Source organism: Malus sylvestris, chromosome 7 (genome assembly GCF_916048215.2).
Source record: "Malus sylvestris chromosome 7, drMalSylv7.2, whole genome shotgun sequence".
In the NCBI taxonomy this organism is placed as follows: domain Eukaryota; kingdom Viridiplantae; phylum Streptophyta; class Magnoliopsida; order Rosales; family Rosaceae; genus Malus; species Malus sylvestris.
Window position 1 is genome coordinate 14,347,337 of NC_062266.1, and position 17,728 is coordinate 14,365,064.

At 35.9% G+C, this 17,728-nt stretch overlaps 2 protein-coding genes across 3 annotated transcripts in view; one reads left to right on the top strand and one right to left on the bottom strand.

Moving 5' to 3' along the window:
• The window catches only part of LOC126630116 (histone transcription regulator 3 homolog), a 34,586-nt gene extending 22,126 nt beyond the window's left edge, over positions 1–12,460 (bottom strand). The window contains exons 1-2 of the mRNA XM_050300262.1: positions 12,442–12,460; positions 10,965–11,206 (exon numbers count right to left, since the gene is read on the bottom strand). Coding sequence (XP_050156219.1) covers positions 10,965–11,206; positions 12,442–12,460 — 261 coding nt within the window. The remainder of the gene's footprint in view (positions 1–10,964; positions 11,207–12,441) is intronic.
• Positions 12,461–12,912: 452 nt separating this feature from the next.
• LOC126629713 (arginase 1, mitochondrial) lies at positions 12,913–17,243 on the top strand. Of its 2 annotated transcripts, XM_050299818.1 has the most exons (7): positions 12,913–13,092; positions 13,220–13,362; positions 13,792–13,951; positions 14,306–14,439; positions 15,417–15,626; positions 16,239–16,349; positions 16,638–17,243. In XM_050299818.1, exons 2-7 carry the CDS (start codon positions 13,222–13,224, stop codon positions 16,896–16,898), a joined length of 1,017 nt encoding a protein of 338 aa, XP_050155775.1. In that variant the 5' UTR covers positions 12,913–13,092; positions 13,220–13,221; the 3' UTR covers positions 16,899–17,243. The 2 variants fall into 2 exon arrangements, with proteins under 2 accessions (XP_050155775.1, XP_050155774.1); XM_050299817.1 differs by lacking the exon at positions 12,913–13,092 and having other exon boundaries at positions 13,192–13,362.
• Positions 17,244–17,728: the final 485 nt, after the last annotated feature.

The window sequence follows — 17,728 nt, forward strand, 5'->3', positions numbered from 1 at the left end:
CCTAATTGGGTTAGGTGATGCATAAGTACGGCGCAGTTTGGCACCTCGAAATGCGTGACGTCAGGTTTCCATTCTTGGGTGATCTGTTGGTTTTGTCCGACGAAAGATTTGATTGCCATGTGACTCGGCAAACCACCATGTTCAGTTGCTCACGTCATCATTCGATCGCCACTTCTTTTACTAGGGGCACCCACCACAAGCTTCTCAGATAATTGGACGACCTTTTATTATATTTGGTAATAAAATGCACTAAAATAGAATACTCCGGGGTTAATTGTTTCTTTTATTATGTAGGATATTCTATCTTTCAAAATCCCTTTTGATAATCAAACTAGAGCAAGGTATAAAATATCGATAATATCGGAAATATCGGTAGTCCAAAAACACGAAAATATCGATGGAAATATCGGGATATTATCGATATCGATAAAAATAATATGGAAACCACGGAAATTGTAAGAAAAACTTAAAAAAATTTATTGAAACTTTGCAAGATGTTTATTTAGTCAATTATCTATTAGTTTATCACAAAAAATTGGAAGGAAATGCATTGCATGATGGATTTAACTGATTTAAGTTGATTATATAGCGAGCTGGCAAACATTGTGAGGGTAGAAAATATGTAGTAATTAATGAAAGAAATTTAAACACACCATAATCATTTATATATAATGAATTAGTACAATATTTTACACAAAAGCCTAAAAAATTAAAATCCTAAAATTTTACTTTCCCACCCCCAAACTTATTGCACACCTTGTCCTCAAGGTGTGTAAAAATAAACAAAGATTGAAGAACAAAAATAAAAACTGTAAAAGATAAAACAAAAGCCTAAAATAAAAAAAACTGGAAGAAAAGGAAAATAGAAAAGAAAACAAAGAAATTAAAATAAACAAATTAATAAAACAAAAAGAAAAGAAGAAAAAGGACAAAGATCACCTGGATTCAAACCGAAGACCTGGTGCTATTGAAGAGAAACACGGCCCAACACGTCCAAGTCCACACTTGTGTCAAAGTGCAGCGACAACTACAATATATGCTGATGCAGCAGTTGTTGGAAATGTGCCCTAAAACCAATCATATGATGATACTTTACGGACATTTCACATGTTAAACTAATCTAGTTTAATATCAAGGGCAAGGATTATTGTTTGAGCCGTCTCATATAAATGTTATACACTTAAACGATAAGTCCAAGGAATATGTGATTGAGAGAATGCGATCTAAAGAAGTTAGATTCATGAGACCATTCTTTCGTAGACACATCCTAAACATTCCTGATCATAGGATTGCCAATTGGGCATTGACAATCCGTTAAGATCAGTACATGCTGTGTCTTCTCTCAAGAAGAGTGACTAGTCTCGAGTCATTGGTGTGTGACATCAAGACAAGCATGTAGGTGCTCAATAATGAATGAGTCCACTGAACACGATCAACGAGGAGTTCTCATACTCATGTCACATGAGAACTCATGGTTGGGATAATGCAAAGTAGTCATTTGACCTGAGGCATCATAGTTGTCTTGTGGTTAAATCCTTGATCTTTGATTATGTCAAAGTCATTCCATCAGGAGGGTGTCCATGGCATCGTCGGGGTTAAGCCACTTAGCCATAGAGGCAAATGAATGCGCAACAAGGGATCTCTAACCTTTAAACCGTTTGGGGGAGAATACTCTATGATATGATTAAGAATCTCTGGCCAGAGTATGAATGAGATTTAGGAAGTCGTTCCAAATCACATTCAAGGTAATCATATAAGCACACGAATCACATTGGATAGTAGACATGAATAAACTATCAAACCAAACAATGTGGTCAAGAGTATTGTATTAGAGAAAGACCGTATTGCATTTGTAATCCTAAACTGAATAGGTTCTCCACCTCTTCTGATTAGCTTGGGTAACCATGATATGCTCCTAGGTGTCACTCATGGTTTGTAGAAGCCCTAAACGTGTATAATCACTAAAGGGAGAATTGAAAGTAAGTTTCAATTCACAATTGATTTGAAATGGTTTTAATCGCCCACTGCCTCGCTAAAAGGAACCTAATGGATCGTACACCATGTAAGGTGGAGATTGAAGAAACAATGGAGATGAGTAAGAATAATTAAATGGTTTAATTATTTATGGCAATGATTAATTAATATGTTAATTAATCAAACGAATAAGTTCGTTAAAGACCTCGGGATAGTTTTGGACCTTAAGGCCCAATGGGCTTCGAACGTCAAGCCCATTGAATTAAGTTGTATGACAACTTAATGAATAATGATTCACAAAGGCCCAATTAGCCCAATAATACCCTAAGGCCGACCATTTAGAGATGGAGTGAGTTTTGGACTTGTTTACAAGTTTGCCACTCCAATGAATTAAGGTATAAATATGACTTTATAGCCAAAATTCATTTAGGGTTTTCTTTTGGGGAAAGGATGAGAACATAAGCTCTCATTTCTCTCTAAAGTGGCCGGCCTCCTTGGAGAGTTTAGCTAGCAATCCTACTACTCCAAGGTCACTCATTTCTTCTCCAATCTAACCTTGGTGAAGAGACTTAGAGGTTCTCAATTTTGGGAACTTGGAGAACCATTTCATCCATCCAAATCCATAGATCTAAGATGCAAGGAATGAAGACCCTCTCTTTGGGTGATTAGCCTTTGCTTATGCAAAGAGGAATCTACAAAGGTATAATTTCTCAACTAACAAATGTTGTTTTAAGTTGAGTCAAGGTTCACCAATCTACTAGGCTTTGAATTTCATGGTTAATGTTTTGTTTTTAAGTGCATACAAGCATAATTCCGCCTTTTAATTGTTAATTGCATGCTATAGATGTTGCTTAAATGAACATGCTGTTCACAAAATTTCCTTCAAGTGGTATCAGAGCCTAGGTCTAGTAGTTGGTGAATCCTTTTGGGTTTTGTAGTTCATAGTCTTTGATTTAAATGTTGTAATATGTTACAAGCTTTATTCTTACTTCTTTGAATGTAAATTTTGTTAGAAAATTTGCCATCTCAAATGTTGTAGATGTAGTTCATATGAGCATGAATATTGGAGCTAAAATTTGGTGCCATGTTTTTGGGAATTTTCGGCCAAATCCAAAGGGTGGATTTTTGGGTTCTTGTTTGACTTGTTAAAAGTGTTTTCAAGTAACTTTTGGAACCCCTATGTACCCTAGTTTGGTTATATGTTATTTCCCTTAAGTTTGAATGGTTTTGGGATGTTTTTGGGTGAAAAATGTTCATGGAAATTTTTTGAGTTTTTCATGAGTGTTCTTCATTGTTCTTGACATTTTTGCCAAGAACAAAAAGTTTGGTGTTTTGATTCAAAGTTTTGATTTATTTCATAAAATTTATGTTTTATATTTTTTTTTTCAAATGTTTAAATGTGTTAGATATTTATTTAGAAAGGTGTAAGGAATATTGGTGGGTGTGTAAGGATTAATTCCCTTTCACACACACCACTTGCATGACATTTATGTCATGCACCACTTGCATGCTTTATGTCTAAAACTACAAATCAACACACACATCACTCCCTTCTATCTAAAACCGGCCACCCTATTAAAATAGGGTACTTTTGGGGCTTTTATGCAATTACATAAAGTTTTGATACTTTTGTGTATTTACACTTTGGCCCAAAAGTTTACGTTTTTACGTAAAGGCCTAAAATCATTAAAGGACAAATTGTTTTGTTCCTTTAATGAAGTTTTTGAATTTGTTGAAATTTTTGGGTTCTAGTTGTAATTACATGAAGTAGGGGACTTTTGTGTTTTTACAAAGTGACCCCAAAATTTTATGTTTTTGCAACATAGCCCAAAAAGTTGAGGTTATTGCATTTTGGCCCAAATTAGGTTGAAAACAAAATGGTTTTGTCTCTTTAAATGAGAATTGGATTTTCATTTCATTTAGCTCCATTTAAATCAATTTTATGAATACAAAAACCAAATGAAAACGTTGCATTCAATTTAATTAGTTAAAGTGTTAATTAATTAAAGGGTGATTATGAACCTAAGCCTACGATAATTGAGTTATGTGAAAGGCCGTTTCAAATTTGTTTGAACCATGGGAATGTGTAGATTAGATTTTGGTTGTAATTTGATTTGATCAAATGTTGTAAAAGAGCATAAGCTCTTTTTTACTTTAAAGTAATTTGTTTTATTCAAATGTTGTAAAGAGCATAAGCTCATCTTTACTTTGAAGTACTCCTTTCTTGTATTATTTGATATGCATGAAAATGGAGTAGAGGGTCCAACGCCCCTAAGACAACACGCCTTAATGTGATTAAACGCGTAACTAAAATCAATCACCATCCCTAGACCGAGATTCAACACTAGGCTCGTGTTGAATCTAATCAAAGGTTCATAGTCATCCTAAGGCCCTAAGGCAACTATATAGTCCATCAAATGAATGCAAAGTTTATGTTAGTAGTATCATATACTCTTGCTTTAAAAACCGTTTTATAAGCATAGTGGGAGTATTATATACAACTAAATTCAATCAAATGGACCAATAGTTGTAATAGGACCAAAATTGTTTTAATAAAGATTAAAATGAATATTTATATGTGATGAGACCTAAAAACCCTCAACCAAACCATTATTAAGTTGAGAAGCGTGAGAGTGCTTTGAACACTCTTTCGTGGCCTTCCACCGTGGTAGGCTCCGATCGTTTGTGACTCGTACACCGGCTTCACCCTATCATGGGGGAGTACAAAGTGCGTGCTTACACTCAGGAGGAGTCTATATGCATACTTGATGTTGTGAAAGGTAGGCAACTAGAATAGCCAACATCATATCATTGTGAGGTTGTTCTTGAACCCCTACCCGAACTTGCATGGTGGGAATGAATTAACTAAGTGCAATAGAGCCAACATCATATCATTGTGAGACTACATTCTCTAGAGGCCAAATAAGATGGGTACTTGCAAGAGATGCAAATGAGTAAGCGTACTCTCTCATTATTATTAATGCTAGCCAACATCATATCATTGTGAGGTGGGCTTGGTAATAGTGAGTCTCTTATACCCTACTAAGAGTTTCCTCCAAAACTCTCAAATTCCAATGAGGGATATGGAATTTGCCAAAAATAGTGGGTGGTGCTATTTGATTTAAAGACCCGAATCAAATGGCTTAAAATCAATCAATTTATATTCGTTATGTATTTGTTTACCAATATATTTGCAAACGCTATCCAAAACTTGACAAAGAAAAGCCAAATGCTTTAGTTTCCTCCGGACTTGGTACCACAATCCCAAAGATTGTCTTAAATGGATTGTATATGTACCTAAGTAGTCTAATCCTCTCAATCTTCCTATTGATAATGTATCATTGGAAGAACATGTTAGATAAGTCTATCATAAAGAGGACAACACTTTTAATGTCATAGTTCTTCACTTACAAATCGTTGTATGAAGAAATAAGAGTTGCTTTGAACAACCATTAGCTAATGCAAACACTAGTGCTTGTTTCTTTGTTAAATGAACAAAGAACTTGAGAAGAAAGCATAAGGGCATGGACACTTTATGTGCCATAATTCTTCACTTACAAATTGTTGTATGAAGAAATGAGAGTTGCCTTGAACAACTCTTGAAAGTTTGTAATTATGTTTAGAACATAATGGTTGGTTGACAAAAATAGTCCATCAACATGGACTTATGATGATTTTGAATCATTGAGTGTTGAAGTGTTACACCACTTCTAGAGACGGAAACTAGGCAAGGACTTCACATTTGTATCCCTATCCAAATGGTTCACTAAGTTTATTGTAAACTATATAGTGAACAATAACCACACGCTCTCCAAATCGTTTGATGTGTATAACACAATTGAAATAAGTTTCAAGAGAGACAGTGGGAGTTTAGGGACCATGACTATTGTAGACAAAGGAGAAGTCAAATGAAGAAAGCGAAATAACTCCAAGGGAACAAACTTTCTTTATGAAATGATGGACAATGGAAGGGGTGTTTGCAAGAAATGTCTTGTAAGTGTCAAGAACACACCTTTCGAAGGTGTTGTAAATTGTTCTTGAATAGTTCAAAACAGTTGGTTCTTCTACTTGAATGCTTGATTCCGTATTAGTAACTATGTTTTACAATCGTTGTAAAAGTGTGACTAATAAGAAGTAGAAGATATATGAAAGAAGAAAAAGGTGCTTCACATTCGGAACGTGAATAAAATAAAGATCTCTGCGAAAGCAGATAGTACTTACTTCCTCATATGAACTACCAAAGAAATTGGAAAAACCAAAGATTGTCTTTACATTCCAATTTTAAGGAATTTAATTCTGTCACTATAATAGAGATGGATGAATGTTTTGTTTGACAAAACATTGTTCTTTATTAGTCAATGATTGGATTATAGTAATCTAATTGATTGTCTCTATAGTAGAGATGATATGGTAGTGTTAACTATTTATAATATAACGATGCTTAAAACCCAAAAGGTTGCAAGGTAGTCACTAATCCCAACTAAGTTGTGATACCTCAAAAACATAAAATATGAGTTGGTCATAGATGGATGCTTTGGATCATTAGATCTGGATCCAATACCTTCTTATTAAAATTGTATGGAGGCGAAATGTTCGAATCTTTATTCTTTTGGAAAGAAGAAAGAATCACAAAGTTGTTGAGGTTAATTCACTTAGATGTTAGTGGCACTTGTCCACAACATAATACTACTCATGTTGTATGACATTCACCGAAGATCACTCTCGGTTGGACTATAGTTTTTTTTGAATAAACACAAGTTCGAATACTTTGCAAAAGGTTTCAAAGAATTCAAGAAATGTAAGTTGATGAGTAAGACGTCTAAAGTATTTACCTCCTTAGATTTGATCCAAGATAAGGTAACACTTTAGAACAGTTTCCTTGAAAGATATCAAGGAAAGAAGCATCATAAGATAATGGATTTCTCCATTAAGAGAAGAACGAACTTGAATAAGATTTAGTTCGTTGGATGTTATCAATTACCCATATATATAGGATATATATATACTTCTAAGACAATATGATTGTCAATTAGAAGATCTTCCAAAATTTTCATGACTCCATAAGATGTAGTTGGAAAGAAAGACAAGTCTTAATCGTATTAAGATTTGGGGTTGGGTGCTAATAAGCAATATTTGTTTGAAAATTATCTTGTGGGTATCCTTAAATTAACATTTGGATATCACTTCTATAAACCAACTAACAAATGTTGTTTGTTGGATAGTTCATTATAATCCTACCATAGGATTTGCCCAAGATAGAGCAAATGAACGAGGGATAGAACTCAAAGAATGGTTCTTTAAGAAACAAGATAGTGATCAACAAATATAACAACCTAGTTCCTATACCACAAGCTCCAAGGTAGTCGAGAAGGATTTATAAACTGTCTCAGTTGAATGGTTTGAACTTTATGACTATGTCATAGAGTTACACCTCTTAATTCGAAAGAAATAAGAATGAAAATCCTTATGACTACATTGAGTGTATATGCGACATATACTCAAGGAAATGATAAAGTACCATTTGACCCGAAATAATGAAACCTTAAATAGCTAATTGGTAGCTTAAGGTGACTACAATCAAAGAGAATGGTTGACTTTGAAGAAACCATCTTTGACGTAGTCTTGTTTTCAATTAATTCGAAGATTGCTATCTATAACTAAATGGTGATTCAATGTTTGGACATAATATAGGTTTCCGAAACCATTATTAAGATAGTCTTGATAATATATGTCTAAAACTATGAATCACAAGACATGTAAGTTGTAGAGATCCAACCATCATGGATCTTAGCAAGCTAGTGGGAGCTGTAAACGTCTTATGAGAGAAAGATCAAAACGTTTGATTTCTCATAAAGATGTAAATGAATATTTTGTTTACTAGGTTTACAAAAGATTAGTGGGAGTTAATCATGTTCCTAAATTTGAATATATATATATATACAAATATATGATATATTGATTTTGGAAATGAAAAGAATACTTCTTCGTTAAAGTTATGACTTTAAAACATTATATGAAGATAGAATGTATATGGGAGACATAATCTATATACATGGGATGGAAATCTATATTGATAGATTTTAGGATATAATTGGATTATATCAAGCCCTAAATATAGACAAAAGGTGATAGGAAGTTTCTCATATGATGATGAACTTCAATCAAAAAGGACAACTCTAGTGAGACTAAGAAGTTGCTCTTCTCAAAGAGAACGTACTCTTTGACTCCCAAAGAAATAATGCGTAAATAGAATCCTTTATGCATACGCAGAAAGGTGATTTATGAATTTCATATTGTATGAAAACATTGATATGAGTTGTACCTAGATAGGTACAAGACGATATCAGTGCAAGCCCAGGATCAGAACCACAACAACTGTCAAGTGAATCCTTAAGTATTTAAGAAATACTAAATGATAAATTCCTCAAAGAATGAGGAAGAATTAGAGTAACGTAAAGGAAGCGTAAATGTATTAGATTATGAATCTAATCCATCATTGGATGTTTCTTCATTATGAATGAAAAGATAATAAGATATCTCTTTATTATGACTAAAGAGATATTTGGATGAAAACATTAAAAGTAATGACTTTAGTGTGTTCCATTATGAATGCAAAATATATTGCCATATAGAAGCTTACAACAATGTTGTTTGGATGGGAAAGTTCATTTATGAACTCTCTATTCGGTTCCAACCAGAAAGTGTCTCTAGTGTACCGACACTACGACATTAATAGGGCGATAGCTCAAGCCAGGGAATCAAGGTCTCATCAAGACCCGAACTCAAATGAGAGACTGAACCACATGATTAAGAATCATGTATAATGGTGACGTCGTTATTCTCAAGGTTGCTTCTATGGATAACATATAGATATCCATTGTCTAGGCCTACTACTCAGCCATTTATGAAATGACTACAGAAGAGGTATCATCACTGATGACCAAGCTGATTGGCTCTAGTGCAAGTGGGAGATTGTTGGAAATGTGCCCTAAAACCAATCATATGATGATACTTTACGGACATTTCACATGTTAAACTAATCTAGTTTAATATCAAGGGCAAAGATTATTGTTTGAGCCGTCTCATATAAATGTTATACGCTTAAACGATAATTCCAAGGAATATGTGATTGGGAGAATGCGATCTAAAGAAGTTAGATTCATGAGACCATTCTTTCGTAGACACATCCGAAACGTTCCTGATCATAGGATTGCCAATTGGGCATTGACAGTACGTTAAGATCAGTACATGCTGTGTCTTCTCTCAGGGAGAGTGACTAGTCTCGAGTCATTGGTGTGTGTGACATCAAGACAAGCATGTAGGTGCTCAATAATGAATGAGTCCACTGAACACGATCAACGAGGAGTTCTCATACTCATGTCACATGAGAACTCATGGTTGGGATAATGCAAAGTAGTCATTTGACCTGAGGCATCATAGTTGTCTTGTGGTTAAGTTCTTGATCTTTTATTATGTCAAAGTCATTCCATCAGGAGGGTGTCCACGGCATCGTTGGGGTTAAGCCACTTAGCCATGGAGGCAAGTGAATGCGCAACAAGGGATCTCTAACCTTCAAACCGTTTGGGGGAAAATACTGTATGATATGATTAAGAATCTCTGGCCAGAGTATGAATGAGATTTAGGAAGTCGTTCCAAATCACATTCAAGGTAATCATATAAGCACACGAATCACATTGGATAGTAGACATGAATAAACTATCAAACCAAACAATGTGGTCAAGAGTATTGTATTAGAGAAAGACCGTATTGCATTTTGTAATCCTAAACTGAATAGGTTCTCCACCTCTTCTGATTAGCTTGGGTAACCATGATATGCTCCTAGGTGTCACTCATGGTTTGTAGAAGCCCTAAACGTGTATAATCACTAAAGGGAGAATTGAAAGTAAGTTTCAATTCACAATTGATTTGAAATGGTTTTAATCGCCCACTGCCTCGCTAAAAGGAACCTAATTGATCGTACACCGTGTAAGGTGGAGATTGAAGAAACAATGGAGATGAGTAAGAATAGTTAAATGGTTTAATTATTTATGGCAGGAATTAATTAATATGTTAATTAATCAAACGAATAAGCTCGTTAAAGACCTCGGGATAGTTTTGGACCTTAAGGCCCAATGGGCTTCGAAAGTCAAGCCCATTGAATTAAGTTGTATGACAACTTAATGAATAATGATTCACAAAGGCCCAATTAGCCCAATAATACCCTAAGGCCGGCCATTTAGAGATGGAGTGAGTTTTGGACTTGTTTACAAGTTTGCCACTCCAATGAATTAAGGTATACATATGACTTTATAGCCAAAATTCATTTAGGGTTTTCTTTTGGGGAAAGGATGAGAACATAAGCTCTCATTTCTCTCTAAAGTGGCCGACCTCCTTGGAGAGTTTAGCTCCTCCTTGGAGAGTTTAGCTAGCAATCCTACTACTCCAAGGTCACTCATTTCTTCTCCAATCTAACCTTGGTGAAGAGACTTAGAGGTTCTCAATTTTGGGAACTTGGAGAACCATTTCATCCATCCAAATCCATAGATCTAAGATGCAAGAAATGAAGACCCTCTCTTTGGGTGATTAGCCTTTGCTTATGCAAAGAGGAATCTACAAAGGTATAATTTCTCAACTAACAAATGTTGTTTTAAGTTGAGTCAAGGTTCACCAATCTACTAGGCTTTGAATTTCATGGTTAATGTTTTGTTTTTAAGTGCATACAAGCATGATTCCGCCTTTTAATTGTTAATTGCATGCTATAGATGTTGCTTAAATGAACATGTTTTTCACAAAATTTCCTTCAGCAGCTTCCTGTTTGAATTGAAAAACCCTAGTAGCTGCTACATCTTTTGCCCTTGCCTCGAGCCTAGAGCTTTAAAAGGCTCTCTATCTCTCCGTAGCAGACCATCCCTTTCATCTCTCCATTGTTTCTCAGTTTCGCACCCCTTTTCAACCAAGAGCCAAGCAACATACATACCCGGTGGCTCTACCTCAAATCGGTCATCCCCATCGGCGCCCTCTACTTCCTTTCCCTCTGCTCCTCCCTCGCCTTCCTCCTCGTCGAGCCCATCACCATGTCCCGCGACCTCTACCTCTCCTCCGTCGTCCCCATCGGCGCTCTCTACTCCCTCTCCCTCTGGCTCTCCAACTCCGCCTACATCTTTCTCTCTGTCTTCTTCATCCAGATGCTCAAGGCCCTCATGCCCGTCGCCGTCTACTCCATCGGCGTCGCCTTCAAGCAATGTCGCGATAATATCGCTAATATTGCGATATTATCGATATTATCTCGATATTTTGACGAAAACCTATTGGATATGTGTAGCAATATCGGACTCCCCAAAAAACGATAATATCGGCGAAATATCGCCGATATTATCGATTTTTTATACCTTGAACTAGAGCACCACAACACACGACCACCTAAAATTCAAACTGTACCTTCAGTTAATTTGTCCAATTACTAAACCAAAGAAGATATATAGAGTTATGCCACAAGCCCCAAGATAAAATGTTGTAACACAAAAATCTTTAAGACCAAACTAGTATATACCCACACACAAAGTGTGTGAAATTTTTTACTTTTTTTTTTTTTGTAAATTGAAGAAGAGACGAAGAGAGTGAGAGAGAGGGAGAGAGGTTTGTTCTATATTATTATTATTATTATTATTATTATTATTATTATTTTAAAATTAGAGAATCACCAGAAAAATATGGAAATGGGGGGTGAAATCTAAACTTCATCTTATATTGGAGAAACTCTTAAGTTTAGACTAAAATTACCAAATATCGTCGATATTTCTGACACATCTGTTAAATATCGAAAAAACTCTTATATTTCTTCCAAACCAATATTTGACAATCTGTAAAGTTTTATTTTAAATTTTCATCAGTTTCATTTAAGGCAACCAATATTGATATCGACGACATATCTTTCGATATTTCACAAATATGCATATCCATATCCACCGATACCGATACTTTAAACACTGTGTGTAGGTGAGGCTTAAACAAAAAACAGCAAAATTTTGTTTTGTGAAATTAAGTTACCGTCCTTAACTTTTTTGTTATGATAGAAGACAAAAATGTATTTTCACCCTTAATTTTATTAATATGTAGTTTAAATTATAAAATTTATGTTGAAAAGATTGTGTCAATAAAACATGTTCAAAACTCTCAAAACTCTCAAATAAAAAATAATGTCTCGTATAATAATTTAAACATGTTCTCCTTTTTTTTTTGGACAAGAAACGATAAAGTGGTATATCATTGAACTTCACAAACAATTACAGAGATTGCCAATTGGGTACATAAGCTCCAGTGATCAAGAACTTGATTTGGAGTAAATTTGCATAGAGAAACAAACAATAGTAAACCCGTATACGGCTACCACTAACACTGTCCTGACCCCACAAAAAGTCATCAATACAAATCTGTTACAAAAACACGATAGACGCAATATACTTATACCGATGACCGCATAGGTCATTGCGTAAATGCGAGGCCACATAAAAGTATCACAATAAAACGAGACCATAAATGTCACCGTTGAAAGATGAGACCACAAACTCAACGCAAAAAGCAAAACAACATCCAACCACTGCAAACATGCAACGACAACATTCATAGGGCGAGGCAACGGAACCAAACACTGCTTCGAGAGAGGACTACTGGTTAGCTCATCTCAGTTGTGGAGGGGAGGAGCTATAGAAGCTAAGAGAGGGTAGGGGAGGCGGGAGGGAAGGGGGGAGATGCGGGGGAGGGGGGCGGCCTGGGAAGGGTTTCCTGGTTGAATGTGTATAAAATTAAAGTTGGATATGTGGTCCAATCATCACGAATAGGAAAACAATGTAGGGTGAAGGACAATAATGTCTTTTGAGACATATTTAGCAAGAAAGGAAGAAAATGGAGTGGATATATCAAACGAGAAATGACCCGTCATCCGGATTATTTAGTTGATATCTTCTATTCTGCGTCGTTCTTCTTTGGCCACTGAATCACTGCAATTCTTGGTTCTCTCTGCTTATTGGTATTCAGCGGATCATTCCCAAGCTCCCCTCACTCAACTCTCTCTCTCTCTCTCTCTCTCTCTCTCTACCACCTTCAAATTCCTGCTCAAAGGTATACACTTCCTCTGATTTCTCGACCCCAAAGCGATTACAATTACATGGGTTTTTTTTTTTTTTTTTTTTCTTATTTCGGTGACTTGTGAGAAAATCAAGTGTGTTTTTGTCCATGCAATTTGCAGAAATGTCAATCATTGGGCGCAGAGGAATCCATTTCTTGCATAAACTGAATGCTGAAAACGTTCCCGTTGCTCTGATAGAGAAGGGCCAGAGTCGAGTCATAGATGCTTCTCTCACACTCATTCGTGAGAGGGCAAAGCTCAAGGTATGCTCTTTCCTTCTTGGGTTGTGTTTCATTTTTTGCTTTTGGGATTGTCTAAGTAGATTTTTGGACTCGCAATAAATTCTGGTGAATTGGGTGTTTCTTATTCTTTTTTCAGTTGTTTAAGTTTGAACCCCACTCCTCGTCGTTAAGATTAAATTAATAAGAATATGGCTTGAATAAAAAAACAATGGTTTTCTTTTTGTTTATGTGATTGTGCAAATTTTTGGACATGGAACGAGTTTTGGTGAATTTTGTTTTCCTCAATTTGCTAAGTTTGAATCTCACTCCTGGTCGTTTAGATTAGATTAGATTAGATTAATTAGAATATCGATCGAATAAAAAGTAGTTATTTTTGTTTATGTGATTGTGTAAGTAGATTCTTGGACTTAGAATTGGTTGTGGTGAATTGGGCTTTTTTGGGTTGTGTAGGGAGAGCTTGTACGTGCTTTAGGAGGAGCTGTGGCATCCACATCTCTTCTTGGAGTTCCTCTTGGACATAACTCATCGTTTCTTCAAGGGCCAGCTTTTGCTCCTCCGAGGATTAGAGAGGCTATCTGGTGTGGGAGCACCAACTCAACGACTGAAGAAGGTATCGAATTATCTAAATTATTACTGAACCTTTTGCTTCTTAAACCATTCAATGTTTAGCTGTCTACCCATCAAGTGTTGCCGCTTGAGAATTCGAAGTACAACATTGGCGGTTGTTTCTCATATTTACGATTGCATTTAGCAGTTTAAGCTGTTAGTGAAACCAACTAATCTCAGAACTATCATGTGTATATGTATGTACTCAGGTTTTGTGATGACTGCGTCATAATTCATGAAACATCTGCAATTTTGTGAATTTGAGAGATGCAATGCTCATTGTTGCTGATTTCTTGTCCTTTCATTTTTCTTCTTTGATGGTGTGTGAAATCATTGTAACATGATGCTGGTGATGCAGGGAAAGAACTAAATGACCCGAGGGTGCTAACTGATGTTGGTGATGTTCCTGTCCAAGAAATTCGAGATTGTGGAGTAGATGATGACAGACTGATGAATGTCATAAGTGAGTCTGTCAAGCTAGTAATGGAACAGGTTGGTTGTAATTTCTATAAACTTCGAAATTTTTTTTGCAATAATTTGTTTTGAGAAAGTGGAAAAATTATGTCAATACTGTTGTTCTGTTCTGTTCTCAAAACTCTACTTGTTCCGTGGGCAGCTTGATAACTCTGACACCAGTTTTGCCATTTGTGCTAGGTTATGTGACAAAAGTTGAGTTTTTGAACCTTATGCACCAAAACTTAATACATATGTACTTTCCACCTTGTTGGTGGTAGTGTTGCCTGATGTGCCTAAAATGCTTTACTTAGACTCTGTTTTAGCAGCAATTAATTGAACTACAACATGTTCACTGTTAGTTGCTTGTAGATGTAATCATATTCCTTTGATAACCATCTATAGTAGTTTTTGCCTAATAGCACTGAATTTTCCTCCAGTATGACTCAGTTGCTTGCAATATGCTCATACGTTTTTTTTAATTTTGTGTTACACAATATGCTTATAATTTAAAACACAGCCATTTGAGAAGTATACTTTGAAGCTCAGCTAGTGCAGTTAATAATTTACATGTGTAGATATCAAGTACCCTGCCTGCAGTATGATGCCATATTCAGGCCCTTGCTGGAGGGATTGTAAGGGTTCATTTACATTGGGTGCCTATATTTCCTTTTTAATTGGGGACTTTACTAGTATAGTGTGCACCAATCAAGATCCTTTTCAGAAAAAGTTTGGTGAGAGCTTTGACTCTTCATGTCAGACAGAGAAAATAGAAAATTCAGATGCCATCAGCGTTCAGCATAATATCTTGAGTTCATTCTGGATCCAGGGCATGTTTGCATGGTCTTGTTTCGGAAATTTGTTTTCCGGAAAGCGTCAGAGATATTGAGAGCGCTCTTTCATGATAGTGTTATCCTTTTTGGCCTCGACCTTTCATTCCGATGACGTTAATCTATACACTAGCTACCTTTTGCTTTTAATAGACAAACCTTTACATTGTGTCCATGCCCTTTCAGGATCCACTGCGCCCATTAGTGTTAGGTGGTGACCACTCAATTTCTTATCCTGTCGTAAGAGCTGTCTCTGAGAAGCTTGGGGGACCTGTGGATATTCTTCATCTTGATGCCCATCCTGATATCTATCATGCCTTTGAAGATAATAAATATTCACATGCATCTTCTTTTGCTCGTATTATGGAAGGGGGTTATGCTCGGCGCCTATTGCAGGTAATTTTTGTCTGTAACTATGCATCTATACACTTTATGGTTTGCATTCCCACTTATTTAAGAAATGTGTATTGATCCAAATAATAAATATATGTATATATTTTATAGTTTCACCTGGCCTGGGTTTCTAGGTGTGTCATTACTGGTTTTCTGTAAAGCATCTCATAGGATCTTGACATTGTTTGTGGGAACTTAGTAAACATACTCAGCTGATAATATTTGCACTTCTATCGCACTAGAATTTTTTTTTTCTTCAAAGATTGAAATTTTGGGAATAGGAGGTAGAATGCCTCATGGAAAGTAGTTACCAGAAGTAGGATTTGGTGACATCATATAGTAATTGCATCTCTGGTTCTTGAATTAAGTAGTTAGTAGAAGTAGTGTTTTGTTAAGAGGCATCTGTCTGCAACATCAGTGAAATCTACTTCATTAAGAGTGTTCTGTACTTACTTTATATTAAGTTTCCCTACCTATGGCAATTTTTTATTCAAGCATTTAACCAAATGTAGTTCTCATACTCTCTTGCGCTCTTGGATTAAATTGAAATCTCCTGTTTTAGTTGCCATCCAGCGTTTGCAGTTAACCTAATGAACTTGGTTGCTGACTTTTCAGGTCGGCATTAGATCAATTAACAATGAAGGGCGTGTACAAGGAAAACGATTTGGTGTTGAGCAATATGAAATGCGAACCTTTTCACGAGATCGTCACTTTTTGGAAAATCTGGTCTCCATCTCTTTCTCTCTGTTCTTCTCTCCTTCCATGCCCCATCTGTGCCTTTGTGTTTCCATTTATGAGCTTCTGTGTCTCTTGCTCTTTTTCTCTACTGTTCTTCCTCACTAGCTTGCCTATGCATATCCATCACTGTTTCCGTATATTTATGTAGTTAAATAGATAGCTAATTAGATATTTGTCAACCAGCTGTTATATGTGAATGCTTACGATACCATTCGACGTGTGATCTATAATTTGCATCCATCCATATTTATCTCTTACAAAATTTATCTTTGACAGAAATTAGGGGAAGGTGTGAAGGGCGTGTATATCTCGATAGATGTAGATTGCCTGGATCCTGCGTTTGCTCCTGGAGTGTCACACATTGAACCAGGTGGTCTCTCCTTCCGCGATGTACTCAACATACTCCATAACCTCCAAGGTGATGTTGTTGCTGCAGATGTCGTTGAATTCAACCCACAGCGCGATACCGTTGATGGGATGACTGCAATGGTTGCTGCTAAGCTGGTGAGAGAGCTGGCTGCGAAAATTTCAAAATGATGCGACGATCCGCGTTCCTTTCAGAACACAAGGCCTGGAGACCAAAAGCTTTCAGTATAACACGGATTTCTTTTCGTGACAGCTGAACTGACAGTATTAAACATTTAGCTGTAGCATGTGATATGGTAATTCATTTTCAGCAATAATACTCCAGAGGAGACATGGTATGCTTAATGGTCTGATGGTTTGAGACCAGACAGATTTTCGAAGCTCAATGTCGCTCCCTTTCATAGTTACGAATGCTTTGTCAATGCTTATGTTTTTCATAGTTAAGAAACTTGAGAAGAATAATTTGGTTGTGTCGCTGAGTCAAATTCATTGAACTTAGGAAAATTTGAGAGTTAATTGGTGCTATTCGCATTTAATTTGAGGTATTTTCATTCATGGTTTATAGAAAGAATAACTAGAAATCAATTTATATGCATATGTTTCATGTGAGGAGAAGGATCATTTAGCTATCATTTCATCCGTATTTTATTCACAACTTCACTTTCATGTTGCCATTTACTTTTTGTTTAATTAAATTTGACCAAAATCCCCCCGGTCATTGTTTCTTTGTCAGTTTAACTTAGTTTTCGGTTTTATTTGTTTAATTTGTGTTGATTAGCATCCTTTTTAATCCCCAAAATAGAAGGATTCCTACTTACTCGTACTACAATTACATAATCTATAGGGTTTAATTTGTGTGTTAATTTTTACCATATCACGTGTGAGAAAAGAAGAAAACTGGTATGAAGCACTATTTATTTGTGCTATTCGACATTATTTTTTTTGTGGAAAGTAAAAATCTTGCTAAATTGGTCATTCTATCGTTCAGAGCTGGCTTGGTT

Coding starts and splice junctions, on each gene's coding strand:
- LOC126629713 (XM_050299817.1), top strand. CDS start 13,207: ATGCAATTTGCAGAAATGTCAATCATTGGGCGCAGAGGAATCCATTTC. Junction 13,363..13,791: donor GTGAGAGGGCAAAGCTCAAG/GTATGCTCTTTC, acceptor TGGGTTGTGTAG/GGAGAGCTTGTACGTGCTTT. Junction 14,440..15,416: donor TCAAGCTAGTAATGGAACAG/GTTGGTTGTAAT, acceptor ATGCCCTTTCAG/GATCCACTGCGCCCATTAGT.